At 35.5% G+C, this 20389-nt stretch overlaps 1 protein-coding gene across 3 annotated transcripts in view; it reads left to right on the top strand.

Annotated features, from left to right (window-relative positions):
* Positions 1–20389, top strand: part of MIB1 (MIB E3 ubiquitin protein ligase 1) — a 120195-nt gene that overhangs the window by 45032 nt on the left and 54774 nt on the right. For all 3 annotated transcript variants that reach the window (XM_082353511.1, XM_082353510.1, XM_082353512.1), the window contains exons 9-12: positions 599–732; positions 6883–6990; positions 17903–18100; positions 20234–20385. In XM_082353511.1, the coding sequence (XP_082209637.1) occupies positions 599–732; positions 6883–6990; positions 17903–18100; positions 20234–20385 (592 nt within the window). The remainder of the gene's footprint in view (positions 1–598; positions 733–6882; positions 6991–17902; positions 18101–20233; positions 20386–20389) is intronic.

Here is a 20389-nt window from a genome sequence, read left to right as displayed (position 1 = left end):
AAACATATCTCTGGTTCTTTCTTGTTTTAGCCAAAACCAATCAGTTGGCACCTTTGAAGTATGTTATTAACCCTTAGAGATCCATTTTTAACTGAAAATTGGTTTGTTCCTAAAATATTTCCCCAGACATTATAGAGATTATATTGCTTTTGAATCATAACCATTGATCTGTTGATCTAGTCTAAGATCTGTAACATTGAGCTCTGAGTGTCCATATGATATACATAAGACCTGAAAGACAATTTGTATCATTATGATACTCCCATTGTAGTGTGTTCATTTATAATATCTTTGGTATGACTCCTGAATCTTGAATTATAGTTTGTATGTAACTCTCTTCTTTTTCTGAAATGTTAACTTGAAATACATGAATTGGAGTAAACTGGGAATAACTGTGGGCTCGAATTTAATGCAGCTTTATATGGTAGTAATTATAACATGCATGGGTAATATCTGTAGCATAGTACAAAAATAATATTAATGATAGAAATAATACAAAAGGAAAAGTATGTATTGTAGGCATATGGGTAATGCTTGTCTGTTAGTAGTTAAGGTTTGAGATCCTCCTATATTAGCAGCTTTATTTGGTGCTTTACAGAAAGACTCTCCCAACTCTTGAAGAAATTATTTGAAACCCAAGAATCTGGTGACCTCAATGAAGAATTAGTTAAGGCTGCTGCCAATGGAGATGTTGCTAAAGTGGAAGATTTGCTAAAAAGACCAGATGTGGATGTGAGCATTTTAAAAATTATTTTGAAGCATACACAAGAATGGAATAGTTATAACGAACCTTATACTTCAACAATTATTAATATTTTGCCACATGTGCTTCATCTATTCCTTCTTGCTTGTTTTTCTAAGGTATTTTAAAGAACACACTGGGCATCACTTCTTCATTGTGCATTTCTAAAAGATATTGACATTTTCTTAATACTGACTTTTTAAATTTTATGATTGACAAAATTTACTTTTAGGTTTTTAAGTAGTAGTGTCCTTTTGGGAAATTCAGTGAAATTTTCTCATATAAATGTTATCTTATTATGTTTAAAAATTATATTTTAGTAAATTTTATAAGCAATTTTCCATCTCTCTTTTCAAAACATTTAATCTAAACTTTTTCCCTCCCCTCCTTATGAAAATTGACTGTTTCATAGTTTATAATGCAGGTGAATTAAGGGTCATGCATTTTGTGAATCTTAATAGTTTATGTTGTAATTTTACCATTTACAAAAGCCATATTTTAAACGGGTTCAAAATTTAAATTTTGGTTCTCGCTTAGTCATCCATTGGCTTTGTCATTGCTACTATTGTGGCACCAGTATGATGTCAGTACCAGCCAAGAGACTGTAGGTTGAGTTTCAATTTGGATCATTGTCACTGTGTAGTGAGGACTTTTGTTGCCACATTTTTGTGTGCAAGTATGCTAGATAGTTTGACAAAGATCAGGTCTGTAACTATAAGGTGTAAACATCTTACTTCTATGATCTCATGTGGCATTTTAGGTTTATTAGAGATCAGTTGCAGCAGCATGACACAGTGGTTCCTTGATTGGTTATGAGCTATGTCACAAATAATTTGTTTCAGATATTAAAGTTTTTTGTGTTTGGAAAGTAGAGTCAGACTTCTTTTATATTCAGTCAAGCAGATTTACATGTTATTGTACTTAATTTTTTCCTTTATTTAATTACTGACTTATTTTAGTTGTTTTTTAGAATGTCATACATTCTAAAAATTTCAAGGGAAAAACAATTCTACAAGGTTTGTTATGAAAAACAGCATCTCTTTCTCAATCTTATTTTGCTTTTCTTCAGAGGCAACTATTTTCACCTCTTTCAGCTGACTTTCTTCATATACTTACTTCCACATCTTTCAATAACGTATTTCTATTGTTATTTCTTGATTTTTATGTTTTAGGAGTTATCTTTTGATACCTCTCTGTGAAGGTGAGGATTCAGCTTTCTTTTGCCACCTCCAGCCCATCCCCACTACACACATACACACCTCTTCCAGGTTCTTAATGTGGTATTATATTGTATTGTAATTTTGTTAAGATTAAAATTAATTGTGCATGTTATTATTCAAATGACATTCACATCTAAGCTGTGGAGGATACTAGATTGTGTTTTCTTACACAACTTTTTGTTTTCCTTGGTGTTCATAATTGTTCCTTAAAAAAAAAACTGAGGTGTATTTTACATACAGTGAAATACATGGATCAGTTTTGACAAATGCATATACCCACATAATCCACAGCCTTATTAAGATGTAGAACATTTTGTTCGTTCCAAAGAGTTCACTTGTAGTTTTTCCCAGTCTCTCTTAATCCCAAGAGATAATCTAAAAATTTTTTCACTTATTAGTAATCTATATTGTTATAATTAATTCTTCTCCAAAATTCTCTCTAATTGTGTAATCTGTCAAGAAATTCAGGCACATCAGGTATGTATTCATTTCATCTTCTGAGAGAGATTTCTCTCAGTGCCTTCTGACCTGTTCCATCTGGCCAGGTTGCTCTCTATGCCTGATGCCCATTTGGAATGTATCTCACCCATCATCCTGGAGGTACCCTTCCCCTCTCTCCTGTGTTGGATTTTTTGTTTTCTGTATCCTCTGTCCTTCTCTGTCAAAGTTTATTCCCTCTTTTGTGAAGTATAGTTTTTAGTAGCTTCTTCAGAAAAAGAGTGCATGGGAAATAGACCTTCAATGTATATATTTTTTAACCTTACTATTAGGTTTTAGATGGGAATAGAATTCAAGGTTAGGTATTATTTTCCTTCAGAATAATCCCATTTTCTTCCAGCGTTCAGAATTGCTGTTGAGAAGACTTATTAAGCCATTCTGATTCCTGATTGATACTGCATGTGAGCTGTTTTTTCTTTTTTTCTTTCAAGCATGAACATCTCTTTTTGTCACCAGAGTCTGAACTTGTACAGTGTTGTGCCGTGATGTGGATCCGTTTTCATCCATTACTTTTAATGCTTGATCTTTTTATTCTGGAAATCATGTCTTTCATATTTGGGAATTTTTGATCATTTTTTATTTTAGATTTTATTTTTAGAGCAGTCTTACAAACTAAAATTGAGAGAGGTACAGAGATTTCCCATGTATTCCCAGTCCATCCAAATGCATAGCCTCCCCCATTATCAACATCACTTGCTAGAATGGTACATTATTTTACTGAGGATGACCTATATTGATATAATCACCCAAAGTCTATAGTTTACCTTAGAGTTCACTCTTGGTGTTGTACCTTCTGTGGGTTTGTACTAAGGTATAATGATATGTATCCATCATTATAATATCATACAGAGTATTTTTACTGCCCTGAAAGTCTTCTGTGGTCTGCCTATTCACCTCTTTTCCCCACCCCACCTCTGGCAACCACTGATCTTTTTATTGTATTCATAGTTTTGCCTTTTCCAGAATGTCATATAGTTGGAATCATACAGTATGTAACCTTTTCAGTTTGGCTTCTTTCACTTAGTAATAGGCATTTAAGTTTCTTCCATGTCTTTCCGTGTCTTGATAGCTTCTTTCTTTTTAGTGCTGATTAATATTCCATTGTCTGGTTGCATCAGGGTTTATCCATTCACCTACTGTAGGACATATTGTTTGCTTCCAAGTTTTGTCAGTTATGAATAAAGCTGCTATAAATGTCTGTATGCAGGTTTTTGTGTGGACGTAAGTTTTCAGCTTTCTTTAGATTAGTACTAAGGAATGTGATTGCTGGATCATATAGTAAGAATGTGTTTCCCTGATGATATATATTGTGGAGCATCTTTTCATATGCTTATTTGCCATTTGTATGTCTTCTTTGGTGAGGTGTTTGTTCAGGTCTTTGGCCCATTTTTTAATTGGGCTGTTTTCTTAATGTTGAGTTTTAAGAGTTCTTTGTATATTTTGGATAACAGTACTTTATTAGATACGTCTTTTGCAAATATTTTTTCCCAGTCCATGGCTTGTCTTCTCATTACCTTGATATTTTGTTTTGCAGAGCAGAAAATCTTAATTTTAGTGAAGTTCAGCTTATCAACTATTTCTTTCATAGATCATGTCTTTGGTGTTGTATCTTAAAAAAAAAGTCATCACCATACCCAAGGTCATCTAGGGTTTCTCCTATGTTATCTTTTAGAAGTTTTATAGTTTTGTGTTTTACATTTAGATCTGTGATCCATTTTAAGTTAATTTTTGTGAAAGGTGTAAAGTCTGTGTCTAGATTCATTTTTTGCATGTGGTTCCAGCAGCATTTGTTAAAAAGATTATCTTTGCTCCATTGTATTGCCTTTGCTTCTTTGTTAAAAATCATTTGACTGTATTTATGAGAGGCCATTTCTGGCCTTTCTGTTCTTTTCCTTTGTTCCGTTTGTCTGTTCTTTGGCCAGTACCACACTGTCTTGATTACTGTAGCTTTGTAGTAAATCTTGGAGTCAGGTAGTGTCAGTTATCCAGATTTATTCTTCTTCAGTATTAAGTTGGCTATTCTGGGTCTTTTGCCTTTCAATATAAACTTTAGAATCAGTTTGTCAGTATCCATAAAATAACTTGCTGGGATTTTGATAGGGATTGCATTGAATTTATGGATCAAGTTGGGAAGAACTGTTAGTCTTTCTATCCATGAACATGGAGTATACTCCATTTATTTAGTTCCTTGATTTCATTCATCAGAGTTTTGTAGTTCTCCTCATGTAGATCTTATACATATTTTGTTAGATTTATACCTCAGTGTTTGATTTTGGGGGGTGTAATGGTAATGTGATGGTATTGTGGTTTTTTATATACCACAATATATATATATATATATATATATATATATATATATATTTATATATATTTATATATATTTATATATATTTATATATATTTATATATATTTATATATATGTGGTTTTTTCCTTGATTATTAGTAATATTGAGCATCTTTCTATGTACCTGTTGGCCTTCTGTATGTTTTCATTGGAAAAATGTCCATTCAGATCCTCTGCTCATTCTTTAATCAAATTGTTTTTCTTGCTTTTGCGTTGTATGGGTTCTTTATGTATTTTGGATATTAACTCCTTATCAGATATATGATTTGCACATAGTTTCTCCTCTTCAGTAGGTTGCCTTTTCATTTTGTTGATGATTTCCTTTGCTGTGCCGTGATACTATGTTTTCAGTTTCATATTCTACTTGTTTGTTAGTATAGGAATGCAATTGACACTTGTGTATTAACCTTGTATCCTCCAACCTAGCTATAATCGCTTATTAGTTCCAGGAATTTTTTGGTCTCTTCTTTCAGATTTTCTACATAGATGATCATCTGCGAACAAGGACAGTTTCCTGTCTTCCTTCTCAATCTGTATACCTTTTATTTTATTTTCTTGCCTTACTGTATTAGCAAGGATTTCTAGTATGATGTTGAAAAGGAGTGGTGGGAGTGGACCTGCTTGCCTTATACCCCATTTTAATAGGAAAGTTTGGAGTTTCTCACCATTAAATATGATGCTAGCTGTAATTTTTTTGTACCTAGTCTTTTTCAAATTGAGAAAGTTCCCCTTTATTCCTTGTTTACTGAGAGTTTTTATGATGGGTGTTGGATTTTGTCACATGCTTTTTCTGCATCTATTGATACGGTCATGTGATTTTTCTTTTTAACTCTGTTCATGTGATGGATTACGTTAATTGAGTTTTGAATGTTGAACCAGCCTTCCATACCTGGGATAAGTTCTACTTGGTTGTGGTGTATAATTCTTTATGTACTTTTTGGGATTTGATTTGCTAACATTTTGTTGAGGATTTTTGCATCTGTGTTCATGAGAGATATTGGTCTGTAGTTTTCCTTTCTTGTAGTGTCTTTGTCTGGTTTTGGTATTAGGGTAATCTGCCCTCATAGAATGAGTTAGGAAGTTTTCCTTCAGCTTCTGTCCTCTGAAAGAGATTGTAGAGAATTGGTATAATTCTTCCTTAAATGTTTGGTAGAATTCACTGGTAAACCCATATGGGCCTGGTGCTTTTGGTTTTCGAAGTTAATTAATTATTGATTCAGTTTCTTTATTGGACACAGGCCTTTCACATGGTCTGTTTCTTCTTGTGTGAGTTTTGGCAGATTGTGTCTTTCAAGAAATTGGTCCATTTCATCTAGCCTATCAAATTTGTGGGCATAGAGTTTCCAGAATATTCCATATTATCTTTTTAATGTCCATGGGATCTGTAATGATATCCCCCTTTTCTTATATTAGCAATAGGTGTCCTTAGCCATTTTTTATAAAAGGTTTTATGGATGGGAGTGAATGTAGTGGGATTAAGGAATTACACTTAGACTTGGGTGTATCCATGAATAAGTAATGCATTTACATCTGAAATGAAGAAAAGGTTGGTTGAAAATTACTGCTTTATATTAGAACAGTTGTGTATAGCTACCCTGGTAACTCATTTATGTATGCTTCATGGTAGTTTGCTTACCATTAGCATTTGGTTATATTGGCTGAATTGAATTTCTTTATACTGTAGCAGACAGTATCTTTTCTAAAGGTTTTTCCATTCACCTCATTGCTTTTTCTTCATTGAAACAGACTCTGAGATTTAATAATTCAAGTAGACATATACATACAAAACGAAGGTAACTTACTTCCCTTCGTCCCTTCTTCCCCTCCTTCTTTTCTATTTTCACCTTTGCAGACTGCCTAAAAGTTCTTTCATAACTCTTTGAACAATGGAAATTTCATGTATCCCTCCCTAAATTAGAGAAACCAGTTTCTGGTGATCTATGCTAGGATATATAGAACACCAACCTAAATTGTTTTCATAGAATCATATAATTTGCTGGCTTTAAACCTACACTGTATGTATATATTGGCTCTTTCTGATTTGTGACATTCCTTCATCCTTTCTTTTTTTATTTAGGTGAATGGACAGTGTGCTGGTCACACAGCCATGCAAGCTGCTAGTCAGAATGGACATGTTGACATTTTGAAGTTACTTTTGAAGCAAAACGTGGATGTAGAAGCAGAGGTAATTAAAACTAAGCTTAAAGAATATTTTAAGTAAAAATTAATGTCCTAGAAATAGTACTTCTTATCATGAGATAAGATAATATTAACCTAAAGCTCTTCTGATTGAAAAGAAAAATTTGACAAAAGACAGCTCGAAGCATTTCGTGTTTTTCTGTGATCGCTCAATATTCTAGGCATAACCCTAAGTGAAGATAGTTGAGTTTCCCTTTGCTATGGTAGGACCACCATGTTGTTGGGAGCCCAGTTGGATTTACCCATGAGTCATGCTGGGGAAATAGAGGGAAGAGGAATATAAATCATGTGCGGCAAGATTTTTCCTGATATGTGACACTCAGAGGCCTTTTGTTGGTGTTGTTTATCTCCTGAGGGAAAAAGTAAACTAGAATTTGTTTAGTCTTTTTGCTTCCTGATCTTTATATGGGTTTTTGAAGATTTTTACAATGCATGTTTATTGCTCTATGTGTGTATATGTGCTTAATTTAGAGTATATTCTTATTTATTTATTTACTTATTTACTTATTTATTTACTTACTTATTTACTTATTTATTTATGTATGTATGTATGGCTGTGTTGGGTCTTCGTTTCTGTGCGACGGCTTTCTCTAGTTGCGGCAAGTGGGGGCCACTCTTCATCGCAGTGCGCAGGCCTCTCACTATCGTGGCCTCTCTTGTTGCGGAGCACAGGCTCCAGACGTGCAGGCTCAGCAGTTGTGGCTCACGGGCCCAGTCGCTCCGCGGCATGTGGAATCTTCCCAGATCAGGGCCCGAACCCGTGTCCCCTGCATTGGCAGGCAGACTCTCAACCACTGCGCCACCAGGGAAGCCCTAGAGTATATTCTAATTAAAGGAGAAAAAAATGATTTTTACTATCATTGGAATTTCATTGTATGGCTGGTATGAGGGATGGCTCCCTTTGTTGTAGTTAACTATAACCTCATCACTTAAGGAGTATATTAGAATTACATTTGTTTTAGCCTAATACAAGATTATTTAGGAATAAGCCAAATTCTGTCAAAGTTAAACTAGGCAAAAGGTTGCAATTTTGTCCAAATGACACTCTCATCTGAGGAAGCTATTTAATATGGATTTGAATTTCTGAGGGCTAAATTTGTTGACCAGCCTGTTTTTTACTAATTATAAAATTTTAATGACATATATTTGAAAAGAGAAGTCTTACATTATTTTTGCTTTTTTCCCCCAGTTGTATGTATCTTGAGTTGTTGGACAGCTACTAAAGAGCCATTGGTTTTGTAGGTATAAATAAGTCATCTTTGATGTTGGAATTTTTCTTTTGCCTAGAGCTTGAATTTTAAATCAGTATATTATATGTTTGTAAACTATATGAGACGTTGTGTAGAATAGGGATGCAGCTGTGGGGTGGGGAACAAAGTTAGCACTATTTCTCAAGAGTAGGTTTTTTTTTTTTTTTTTTCCTTAAATGAACTCAACTACAAAGCAAATTGTTAGTTATTACTGTACACATAAGCTTGGAGTTGGAGTGAAGCTCAGTAGGCTAGGTGTTTGTCAATAATTTATCTTTCACTTTGGAAACCACATCTCTTACTAAAGCTGTAAGGTACAGGTGGACTTCTGCCATACCTCCTCCTTTGGATTTCCATTCTGTGCATTTTCTGTTTTAAAAACCATTGTAGGCAGATGTAATTTGTAGAAATAGTGTGAAAAAGGAATATTTACACATCAGGTTAAATTAATAACACAGTGTCCCAATTGGTAGAGGAAAAATTACATTTAAATATTGGATTGAAATATAAATATAATTCATTGCCTAAGAGTAAAACAAATTTATCAAAGTTTCATTTTTCTAGAATGTAAGAATTAACATTCTCTGTCATAAACAGCAATATAGTTTGTTTAAAACAGTGATTCTTAACTGGGGCGCATTTTTGTCCCACGGGGGACATTTTGTGGAGACATTTTTGATTGTCACAACTGGTTGCTGGGGAGTATTACCGGCATCTAATGGGTAGAAACTAAGGATGCTACTAAATATCCTGCAGTGTACAGGACAGCTCTCACAACAAAGAGTTATCTGGTCCAAAATGTCAGTAGTGCTGAGGTTGGGAAATCCTGGTTTAAAAGTTGGAGAAAATAGTTAATTTTACGAATGCACTTAAAATTGTGATTCATCATGCACTAGCTTGTTTGTAAGTTGATTGGTTGCTATTAATTTTTTTATTATTGGAAATTTTAAACATGTATAGAAATAGAATAGTATAATGAATCCTGTGTACCCATTACTCTACTTCATTTATTTTTCCTGGTCAATTTTGTCTTATCTGTACCCTCTTGCCTCCCATTTCCTCCACTGACTTAGTTTGAAGCAGATCCAGATATCATATTATTTAATCTGTAAATATTTTAGTATGTATCCTAGAAGATAAGTACTCTTTTCTAAAAACTTTATTGTACCTTTAACACATGTAGACACGATAATTTAACAATGATTTTTTAAAAAATCTAATTTTATTAAAAGTTTTGAGGTTAGCTGAAGAATAAAGAGAATAATATATTTTGTTGTCTAGTTATCTCATTCTGTATCTGTATTAATTTTTTTCATCTCTATCAGGAAGTGAGCTCAAGATAGTATAGATTACAGGTTGCAAACTATAGCCCGCAGGCCAAGTCCAGCCCTTCATTTGTATTTTTAAGTATTATTGGAACACACCACACCCATTAATTAATTTTATTGTGTATGGCTGCTTTTGTGCTACAGCTGCAGAATTGAGTAGTTGTGTAGTTGTGACAAGAGATCATATAACCTGTAAAACCTAAAATATTTACTTTCTGGCCCTTCACAGAAAAGTTTGCTGGCCCCTAATGTAGATGACTATTACAGGTTTTAGTTGATTTAAGCTGTTATTAAACTAAATTATTTGCTATATATTATACCTTTCAAATATGTGATAAGGTTACATTTTTTCCCTATTTCTTTTTCTTAGGGAAAACTCAGAGAGCTATTTTGGAAAGTTGGTTGTCTCCATGTATGACCTACTGAGTACAGTAGGATTACATTCTGTTTCCTTCTTAATGTGTAGTTAAAGTCACCGAGGACTGTGAGATCTTAGGTATGTTGATATGGGTGAGCTAATGTTTGATCCTCCAGGGACTCAGTTGTTTTTTTTTTTCTTCCCCTACTGATGAATATAATAGGTAAAGGTGTGGAGGATTTATTTTAATGGAAAGGAAGCCCAGTTTTAAAAAGTGTGTTCTTTACAGTAAGTTTTTCAAATACAGTATAAATATATACTGAAGATATCAGTAAACTTTAGGTGGTTTCATTATTTAAGGTTAATGATGAAACTCTTTTAATGGAGAATATTAATAGTAGGGAACAGTACTCGACATTGTCAGAAAACCCAAGTTTTAATGGTATTGTTGCTGTCTAAAATGATATTGGGCAAAAAGTTTAACTGGTATAAGCTTCAGTTTCCTCATCTATGAAAATAACTGAAAGAGTTGGGGAATAGAGTAAGGGAAATAATTAAGATACCATTTATAATGTAGAACACAATGGGAATTTAAAGTGTCATTATTACCTGTGTTTGACTGTTCTTTTTTTTTAAATTAATTAATTTGTTTGTTTTATTTTTGGCTGCATTGGGTCTTGGTTGCTGCACGTGGGCTTTCTCTAGTTGCAGCGAGCAGGAGCTACTCTTCGTTGCAGTGTGCGGGCTTCTCATTGCAATGGCTTCTCTTGTTGCAGAGCACAGGCTCTAGGCACACGGGCTTCAGGAGTTGTGGCTCGCGGGCTCTAGAGCGCAGGCTCAGTAGTTGTGGCACATGGGCTTAGTTGCTCCGCAGCATGTGGGATCTTCCCAGACCAGGGCTCGAACCCATGTCCCCTGCATTGGCACGTGGATTCTTAACCACTGTGCCACCAGGGAAGTCCCTGACTGTTCTTATTAAAGATTTCTTTCCAACTAGTGGGAGTTAGCACAGTTTCTCAAAAAAAACCCAGATGCTAATTCTGTCTGATTTTGCTTATCTAGTTAATGAAAACAAAACTGTATAAACATTTTATTTAACTGTAATCTGAAAAGGAACGGGCAAGTGGACTTTAAGACTGGTCAGTTTAAGGAAATTCTTTTCTTAAAAACAAGTCAGAATTCAGAATAATAACATCCAGAATGGCTCTAGGAATTGGTATACGTGGTTCCTGGGGATCCATGTTAATTCAGGTTGTGACTAGAGGCTTTCTCACCTCCCTACATGCCCCCCCTGAAATACTGGCACTATTAAAAACATGGGATGTCAAGAGAAAAATTTGATTTATAAGACCCAGAAAACAGTCGTTAAGGTGTCTTTTACAGGAAGGCAGACTGCAGTCTAAGATTGCCCAAATAAAAAAGGTCAGGTTTTAAAAGGGGACATATCATAGTTTTATAGTTCTCCCTTATCAGTAAATTTAGTTGTGCAGGTTGGGTCTTAAGAATCGTCATTCGTTGATTCCTCTCTTTTTCCCCCATATTCCTCATTTGGTCTATCACTAAATCCTGTTGGCTCTTTAAAATATATCCAGAATTTAAACAGTTTTCATCTTTCCTGCTGCCACTGTGCTGGTCTCCTCACACTTCTCTTCTCCCAGATATCTTCATGGCCTTCTCTCTCACTTCTTTCAGGTATTTACTCAAACCTTCCCTGGAAGGGGCCATCCCTTGGCTGTCTTATCTAATCTTTTTTCCCTGCTGTTTTTTCTCCTTGGCATTTTCTACTACCTAACATTTACATTTTATTTACTTATTTCATTTATAATATTCTGTCTCCCCCACTAGAATGTAAACTCCATGAGGGTGAACTTTATCTTGCCCATTGTTCTCCAGTGTCCAAAACAGTGCTGAGCTCATAGTAGGCACCTAGTAAATACTCATTGAAGGAATGAATAAATGAATGAATGAACAAACCAGAATACACCATTTCCAGACAATCTAAAGGTTTTAATATGATCACAATACCAGCATCTTGATTAACTGAACAAGTTTTAAGGAAAATAAGATGAAGTACAATATTATATTTGAGAATAATAAAATATTGACCTAATAATATAATAGTTCACCTAATTTACTGAAAATATCAGTGAGTTCAGGAAGTATTTAATTTCATTGATGGCAGAAATCATGGGGACTTCCCTGGTGGTGCAGTGGTTAAGAATCTGCCTGCCAATGCAGGGGACATGGGTTCAAGCCCTTGTCTGGGAAGATCCTACATGCCGCAGAGCAACTAAGCTTGTGTGCCACAACTACTCAGCCTGTGCTCTAGAGCCTGCGAGCCACAACTACTGAAGCCTGTGCGCCTAGAGCCTGTGCTCCGCAGCAAGAGAAGCCACAGCAATGAGAAGCCCACGCGCTGCAATGAAGAGTAACCCCCGCTCACTGCAACTAGAGAAAGCCCACGTGCAGCAACAAAGACGCAATGCAGCCAAAAAAAAAAAAAAAATCATGATGGTTACCAAGAGGATTCTGGGATGGTGGTAGAGTAGGAAGTACTAGGAATCCATCTCCCCATCTAGACAACAACTGCACTGGCAGAATCTTTCTGATGTAACTATTTTAGAACTCTGGCTTCTGTTGAAGGCTTGTGACTTCCAAGGGAAGGCTTGGGGGTTAATTGTGGTTAATTTTGGTCAATTTCAGCTCTTAGCTCAGCAGGAACTACACATACCCCACCCTCCAGCCCAGTGACAGGCAGCCCAGGTATGTGTTCTTAGATCAGCTTGCAAGGTGTTCTAATCCTTGATTGCTGCTTCTCATTATGGAGGTGCAGGCACAGAGGTGGGTAGCCATTGTTGCACCCTCCCGTTGTTGCAAGCTCTTCCTCATTGGCTGAAGTTACTTCCAGAGGATTTAAGGGTCTGTGCTCTTTTCTGCTTCCCCTCCTATTTTTCTCTTTTTCTCCTTTTGGGAACCTGGCATTAAAGACTATGACATTCAAAAGCAACTGCATATATGAGGGAAATTAGAAAGGCATTGCACATACCTGAGGAAAGGTGCAGGCTCAGAAAAGACCCAAGGAGACCTTAAGTTTACACTTCAGGCTGTAAGCATGAAGACAGGCTAAAACAGTCAAAACCAAAAACAAACCCTGCAGAAGGAGAAGACTCTGATTTCCAGACTTATGGCATTATTAGTTTCAAATGTCCAGTTTTCAACAGAAAAATCACAAGGTAAACAGCAAAATAGGAAAGTATGGCCCGTTCAAAGGAAAAAAAATAAACCAACAAGTAAATGTATCTGAGAAAAACCAGATGGCGATCTACTAGACAATGACTCTAAAACAGTTGTCTTAAAGATCCTCAAAGAACTAAATGAAGATGTGTAGAAAGTCAAGAAAATGATGTGTGAACAAAATGGAAATATCAATGAAGACATAGATAACCTAAAAAGAAACTAAAAAATTCCAAAGCTGCAAAGTACAAGAACTTAAATGAAAAATTCATAGGGGTATTCAAAGAGAGATTTAACCAGGCAGAAGAAAGAACCAGTGAACTGGAAGATAGGACAATGGGAATTATCAAGTCTGAGAAACAGAAAGAAAAAAGACTGAAGAAAAATGAAGAGAGCCTAAGGGGCCTGTGGGGCATCATCAAGTGGACCACCATACGCATTGTGAGAATCCTAGAAAGAGAAGGCAGAAAGAGAGAAAGGGGCAGAGAGTTTATTTGAATAGAAACTCCCCAGATTTGATGAAAGATATAAACATCCAAAAAGCAGAATGAATTCCAAATAGGATGAACTCAGCCCTACATTGAGATACATTATAATCAAACTTTCAAAAGACAAAGAGAGAATCTTGAAAGCAGCAAGAGAGAAGCAACTTGTCACTTATAAGAGATCCTTTTAAGATTTTCAACAGATTTCTCATCAAAAACTTTGGAGGCCAGAAGATAGTGGGCTGATATCTTCAAAGTGCTAAAAAGGAAAAAACAAAAAACAAAAAAACCCCTGTCAACCAAGAATCATATATCTAGCAAAACTGTACTTCAGAAATGAGAGAGAAATTAAGACATTCCCAGACAAAAGCTGAGGGCGTTTGTTGCCACTGGACCTGCCTTGTACGAATCCCAAAAGGGAGTCCTGCAGGTTGAAATGAAACGATATTAGACAGTAACCCAAAGCCATATGAAGAAATAAAATCTCAGTAAAGGCAAATACAAGGGCAATTATAAAAGAAAGCATTATTTTAGCAACAGTTTGTAACTCCACATCTTATTTTCTACATAATTTAAGAGACTGATGGATTTTTAAAAAACAGTTATTAGCTTATGTTTTGGGGCACACAGTGTACAAAGATGTAATTTTGTGACATCAGTAACTTGAAAGGGGTGGGGATGGAGCTGTAAACAAGTAGTTTTTGTATGTTGTTGAAATTAAGCTGGTATAAATTCAAATTAGATTGTTATAACTTTAGGAAGTTAAATGTAATCCCTGTGGTGACCACAAAGAAAACAGTTATAGCATAAAGGAAATGAGAAGGAAATTAAAACATTTCACTACAAAAGATCAACTAAATACAAAAGAGACAGTAATGTAGGAAATGAGGGGGAAAAAAGGCTGTATGGCATATGGAAAACAAATAGCAAAATGATGGAAGTTTTTCCTTCTCAGTAATTACTTTAAATGGATTAAACTCCAAAAGACAGAGATGGCAGAATGGATTAAAAAAAATATTCTAACTGTGCGCAGTCTGTAGGAGACTTATTTTAGATGCAGAGACACGGGTATGTTATTTGTATTTTACCACAATAAAAAAATCATTAAAAAAATGATTGAGAAAAAAAATGCATGATTGTTATTAAGGCATATTAAGGATTCAATTCAACGCCCATTTTGGTTCTTACTAGTAGTAGGTACTATGATACGTCTTGGGAATAAAGATGATTAAGATGCAGTCGTAGCCCCCACGAAGCTCACAGTCAAATAAAAATGACAGACTTGCAAACAAATTATTATTCTGTAGTGTGATAAGTGAGATGACAGAAGAAGAGTTAAAATAATTTTGTGAGAGTCAGGGCAAGTTTCATAGGAGAGGAGTTACGTGAGCTGAGTTTTAAAAGAATGTGTATTTTCAAACCAACAAGGTAATGAATAAGAGCATTGAAGTCTGAGAGCAGCACATGAACATATGGGGTGAAGTACGTTGGTAAGTTAGTTTTATATATGAGGAAACATGGCAGCAGATGAGTCTGGAATGGTCCACAGAAGTAGGCTTTAAAAGAAGTTTGTTCTTTATATAGTGGAGTTACATTAAAGAGTTTTAAACATAAATTCTGTGTTTTACAAAGAGAATTCTGTTTTTTGTGTGAAGAATAGATTGGGTAAGAATGCTGGGTGAGCTATGGCAGTAGGTCAAGTGAATGAGAATGAAGGAAGGTCTGAATTAATTAGCTGTAGAATTGGACAAGAGAGATTAGATAGCCATAGAATTTGGTGTTTGACCTAGGGATTCAGGGAAAGGAAGTAGGTGAGCATGACCTACAGATCCTGATTTTGTTGACTGTACAGTCTGTGGTTTTATCAGCTAAGATAGGGAAGAGTGGAGCAAGAGCAGGTTTTGGAGGCTGAGAGGAAACAGGGGTGCAAGGGGATAGAAAGAACCAAGATCAGTTTAAGATTTAATTTGAGGCCCCTTTACAAATCTTTTTAGGTAATCTTTTGGGAGTGAGCTATTGTGTTGTCCCTCAACATCTCGTTTGTTGGCAGTATCAAAGACAGAATAATGACCTCAATGTTTGAGGTTTTTTGGAATATTTAAGATAAATTCGGAAGAAAGCAACAAAACCTGTAAGTTAAGGTCTTTGTTCAACTGAGATTTTCTAATTTAGAATAAAAATCTGGAAATTAATTGTTGTTTTCTAGTGTGTATATGTATTTTCCAAAATCTTTAAACTTTCCTTATGTATTTCCCTTTGACATATATTTGGGTTTTAAGTTTTTAGGTTTTTTTAAAAAATGTAAACAAATTGTTGATGGAACCTGCATAAAAGTGTTTCGGTAGCAGTTTTCTAACAATCATAAATATATGGTACACTTCATAAATAGTTCCTGTTTTTATTCAGTGAGTGTTAGTGGATTCCCATTTTTAATGGTAGGAGTACCACTAGATAGGCTTAAAAATTATAACAGAAAATAAATCCAGATTGGAGGTTAGGAAGATCTTACATCTAAGATTCTGAAATACTGAAATGTGTTACTAGAGAGGTTAACAATACATACACACAAACATATCTTTTTTTTGTAAGAAGCTTGTTTTTCTGGAATGTTTAAATATAATGCTACTCAGAGGCACAAGAGTTGAATCTTAAATCTTTCCTGTGGTAGTTTGCCAGTTCCTTTATGCTTAGTGTTAAGAGATAACAAAAACTCCTAACCTTGTTTAGCTGGAATGTTAGTAAGGTAGAAGTCTCCTGAGTCTTGGTTTCCTACCTTTTCAAGAATGGTTGTCAAGTCATCATGGACTTCTACTTGAGCGGTTTTACTTTTAATATCTGTTTGAGAAAATATGCAAAGACCAAAAACTGTTTTGAATTCAGCATCTGTTTTTTTTTTGTTTTTTTTTTTAATATTTTATTTATTTATTTATTTATTCATGGCTGTGTTGGGTCTTCGTCTCCGTGCGAGGGCTTTCCCCAGCTGCAGCAAGTGGGGGCCACTCTTCATCGCGGTGCGCGGGCCTCTCACTGTCGCAGCCTCTCTTGTTGCGGAGCACAGGCTCCAGACGCGCAGGTTCAGTAATTGTGGCTCACGGGCCCAGTCGCTCCGCGGCATGTGGGATCTTCCCAGACCAGGGCTCGAACCCGTGTCCCCTGCATTGGCAGGCAGACTCTCAACCACTGCGCCACCAGGGAAGCCCCAGCATCTGTTTTGTTTATTTGTTTTAAATATATTTAACCACAGCGGTATTTATCTGTGTTATCTTTGAAAAGTAGTTCAGGTAAGCTCGAGTGCCATGTGGATTTTCAAACCACTTGCAAAAACTAGAGTCCACCAGGGCCTACCATGGGTTGGAGAAAGTCTGAGAGTATGCTTACATCTGGGTGTTAAAATTTGAGATGTGTATGGAATAAAGACAATACCCTTATAATATCCTTCTCCATCTGCATCTAACAAGGTAATGAGACTCTTTTTGGTATGGACTGTGTATATTATCTTTATGGTGCAGTACAAGCATTTTTTTTTTTTTAAAGCAGTTTCTTGCATTTGAAAAAAATTAAAGCAGTTGGGTCTTTTTCTACTCTCATCTCCTCAGAAATATGCAAGCAGAAGGTGAGGCATTGCTACTGGATTCCTCTGAAATAGTTTTGGAATTTTGGATGTATAGAATTATACTTGTTTATGTTTCATTTTTATCTTTAAATGAAATACTTATTTTTTTTCTGTTCTTAAGTATACAGAAAAGTGTATGCTCACCAGCCAGAGATAACCAATGTTAACATGTTGATATATTTCTCCCCCTTAAAGCTAGTTGAGATCATACTGTTTGGCATTCATTCTTTTTTTTAAATTACTCAATCGCTAGCGTAATTTTTATGTTATTAAAAAAATCTGTGTAACATTTTTTAAAATGAAAATAACTTCATATAGTTGTGTCGTGATTTAACATTTTCTAATGTTGGCTTACCATCATGGCTGATAAATTAGGGGTACTGAAGAATCAAGCTACTTCTGAAATAACTATTGGTCTGGTATATGTGTGCACGATATAATGATCCAGATCATCATTTATCTTTGGAGTTAATCACGATTCAAGCGAATTTCTAGTTATTTTGTTGGCTCCATTCTGTTTTCTGTTTCCTTTTCTCACATTAATCTGGTTCTTGATGAATTATTATAGCTTCGAGTTTTATTTTTCTTTCTAAAATATTCACTGACTCAGATTTAAATGCTGCTGTTTAGGATAAAGATGGAGATAGAGCTGTTCACCATGCAGCTTTTGGAGATGAAGGCGCTGTTATAGAAGTGCTGCACCGAGGCAGCGCTGATCTGAATGCACGAAACAAGCGCCGGCAGACACCACTTCATATTGCTGTCAATAAAGGTCACCTTCAAGTGGTGAAGACTTTATTGGACTTTGGCTGTCATCCCAGTCTTCAGGTAAAACCTTTAAAGAAATATATTCTGCAGGTATTGCTAGGATTCTTTTAAATGGAAGTACTAAATGGTTTTGTGGTAAGCATTCTTTTGTTTTCAGTTCTTTTTTGTATGATCAATCATACTAAATGATACTGAAGGTATAGAATGTCATAAAATTGGCAGTTATTCCTTCTTAGAAAAGCCTTTTTTAAGAAAGTGTCAGTAAATCGATTTTGTTTGGGGGAGTTGGGGATGGGGACTTGTGAAAATATCAGCTCTGAGTTGATTTGCTTTAACTTTATTGATCATGACAGTGAGCTTCAGCATTTCATTATAGTTACTTCAGAGGTATCAAAAGTATTTTAATTGTAGCTTAATTTATCTTAGAGTCTGGGTCTAGTCATTAATCCAGTCTTGGAAGATTTTCTGATTTGGAAAATATATATAGGGTTTTAAGATTGATTTGTAGTAGGACCTAAGGAAGTGTCACCTAAGAAATGATTCTTCCCATCTATAGTTTTGGCAACCAGGTGAATTAAATTGGATAGATCTCAGAGAAGTAATGAAGAAGAAGAACCAGAGTAAGGGGACTGAGGGTTTGAGAAGAACTGAAAGAATCAGAGATTTTGTTTAGCTAGATGGTTACTATGGACTGATATTTCTGAGGTACATCCATTTTGGAACTGATGGAGTAGGGAACCGACAGCTTCTGATGGCTGGATTGGAGGATGGGGGGAGGAATTGAGGGGAGTTAATCTGTTGAAGGAGTGGGAATTTATACCTGCTAACTTTTTTTGTCTGAGATGGGAGGCAAAGTCATCTGTTGAGAGTGAGTGGGGAGTGGTAGGTGTAGAAAGGGTGATTGAGAAGAATGATGAAGGTTTGGAATAGCTACTGTGGGGAACAGAAGGCAGGATAGATGAGGACCTGTAGAAGCTTATGCTAGCCATGTTAAGAGCCCGTCTCAAGTTGGAGACTGTGAATTTTCAGTGCCACCAGATAGGCGGATAGAAGTTGGATTGTTGGATTGAACTTGTGTTGGGAATTTTTTAATGTGTGTGGATGAATATATACCTGAGATTGGCAAACTTTTTATGTAATGGGCTGGATGATATTTTAGGCTTTCATATGATTTCTATCACAACTATCCAACACTGCCATTGTAGCCTGAAAGCTGCTGTAGATAATACATAAATGGATGTTTGTGGCTATGTTCCAGTAAAACTATTACAAAAATAGGTGGAAGACTGGATTTGGCATCCGTGGTATATGCTGTAGGATAGGCTATATATGGCTTTACTGAGAATAGTATTTATGACTATGATATGAAAAAGGTCTAAATTACCCATTTATCCAGATGACTGATAGTGAATAACAACTTATTGCTAAATCATTGATTAATGAAAAAAGTACCTTGAGAAAAGGGTAGATAGACTGAGACTGTCAGATTTTCTTTTTCATTTGTCTTCACTTTGAGTTAACTAGCCACTTTCCTGCCCTTTGAAAACATTTAGATTAATGATTCTCAACTGTGACTGCACAACATAATCATCTGGGGAGCTCTGAAAAACTGTTGATGCCTGGCTTTCACCCCCAGAGATTCTGGCTTAGTTGGTCTGAAGAACAGCCTGGGTATTAGGATTTTTTAAGAACTCCCCACAGATTCTAAGGTGCAGCCAAGGTTGATAACCACTGACTTTAAATTCATTACTATGGGACTCCCAAGACTGGTGCAGGTTTGCTGTGGAATTTTAGAGTATAACAATTAATGGTGGGAATGTGGTATAGCAGGCCATTGTAAGCTAATGAATTGGGGTGGGGGGCAGCTTTTCCACCTCATTAAATTTTGTTATTTGCTAAATTATATTTGAGGGTACTTCTTTGATTTTATTTTTTATTTTCTTTGGAAAGCTACAGCATGCTTATTGTCTTTTACATCTAGATTGAGTAGGAATTTCTTTACTATAATGAGGCTAATATTTCTTGCCTGCATTTTAAAATTTAACACACAGCGTGTTTTGTTAACGGGTTGTTGGATATGGCTTCTGCTTTTGTTTCTTTGTTCAGTAGTTCATTATAAGTATTAACATTACATATAATGATTAATTGAAAAAGAACTAATGAAAGTCTCTTTAAACTTAAAAAAAAAAAAAGGATTCTGAAGGTGATACCCCTCTTCATGATGCAATAAGTAAGAAACGTGATGATATCCTGGCGGTTCTTCTGGAAGCGGGAGCAGATGTTACCATTACAAATAATAATGGATTTAATGCTCTACACCATGCTGCACTAAGAGGAAATCCCAGGTAA

The sequence above is a fragment of the Balaenoptera borealis genome (assembly GCF_965194805.1).
Source record: "Balaenoptera borealis genome assembly, chromosome: 14".
Taxonomy (NCBI): Eukaryota; Metazoa; Chordata; class Mammalia; order Artiodactyla; family Balaenopteridae; genus Balaenoptera; species Balaenoptera borealis.
This window is presented reverse-complemented; position numbering and strand designations above follow the sequence as displayed.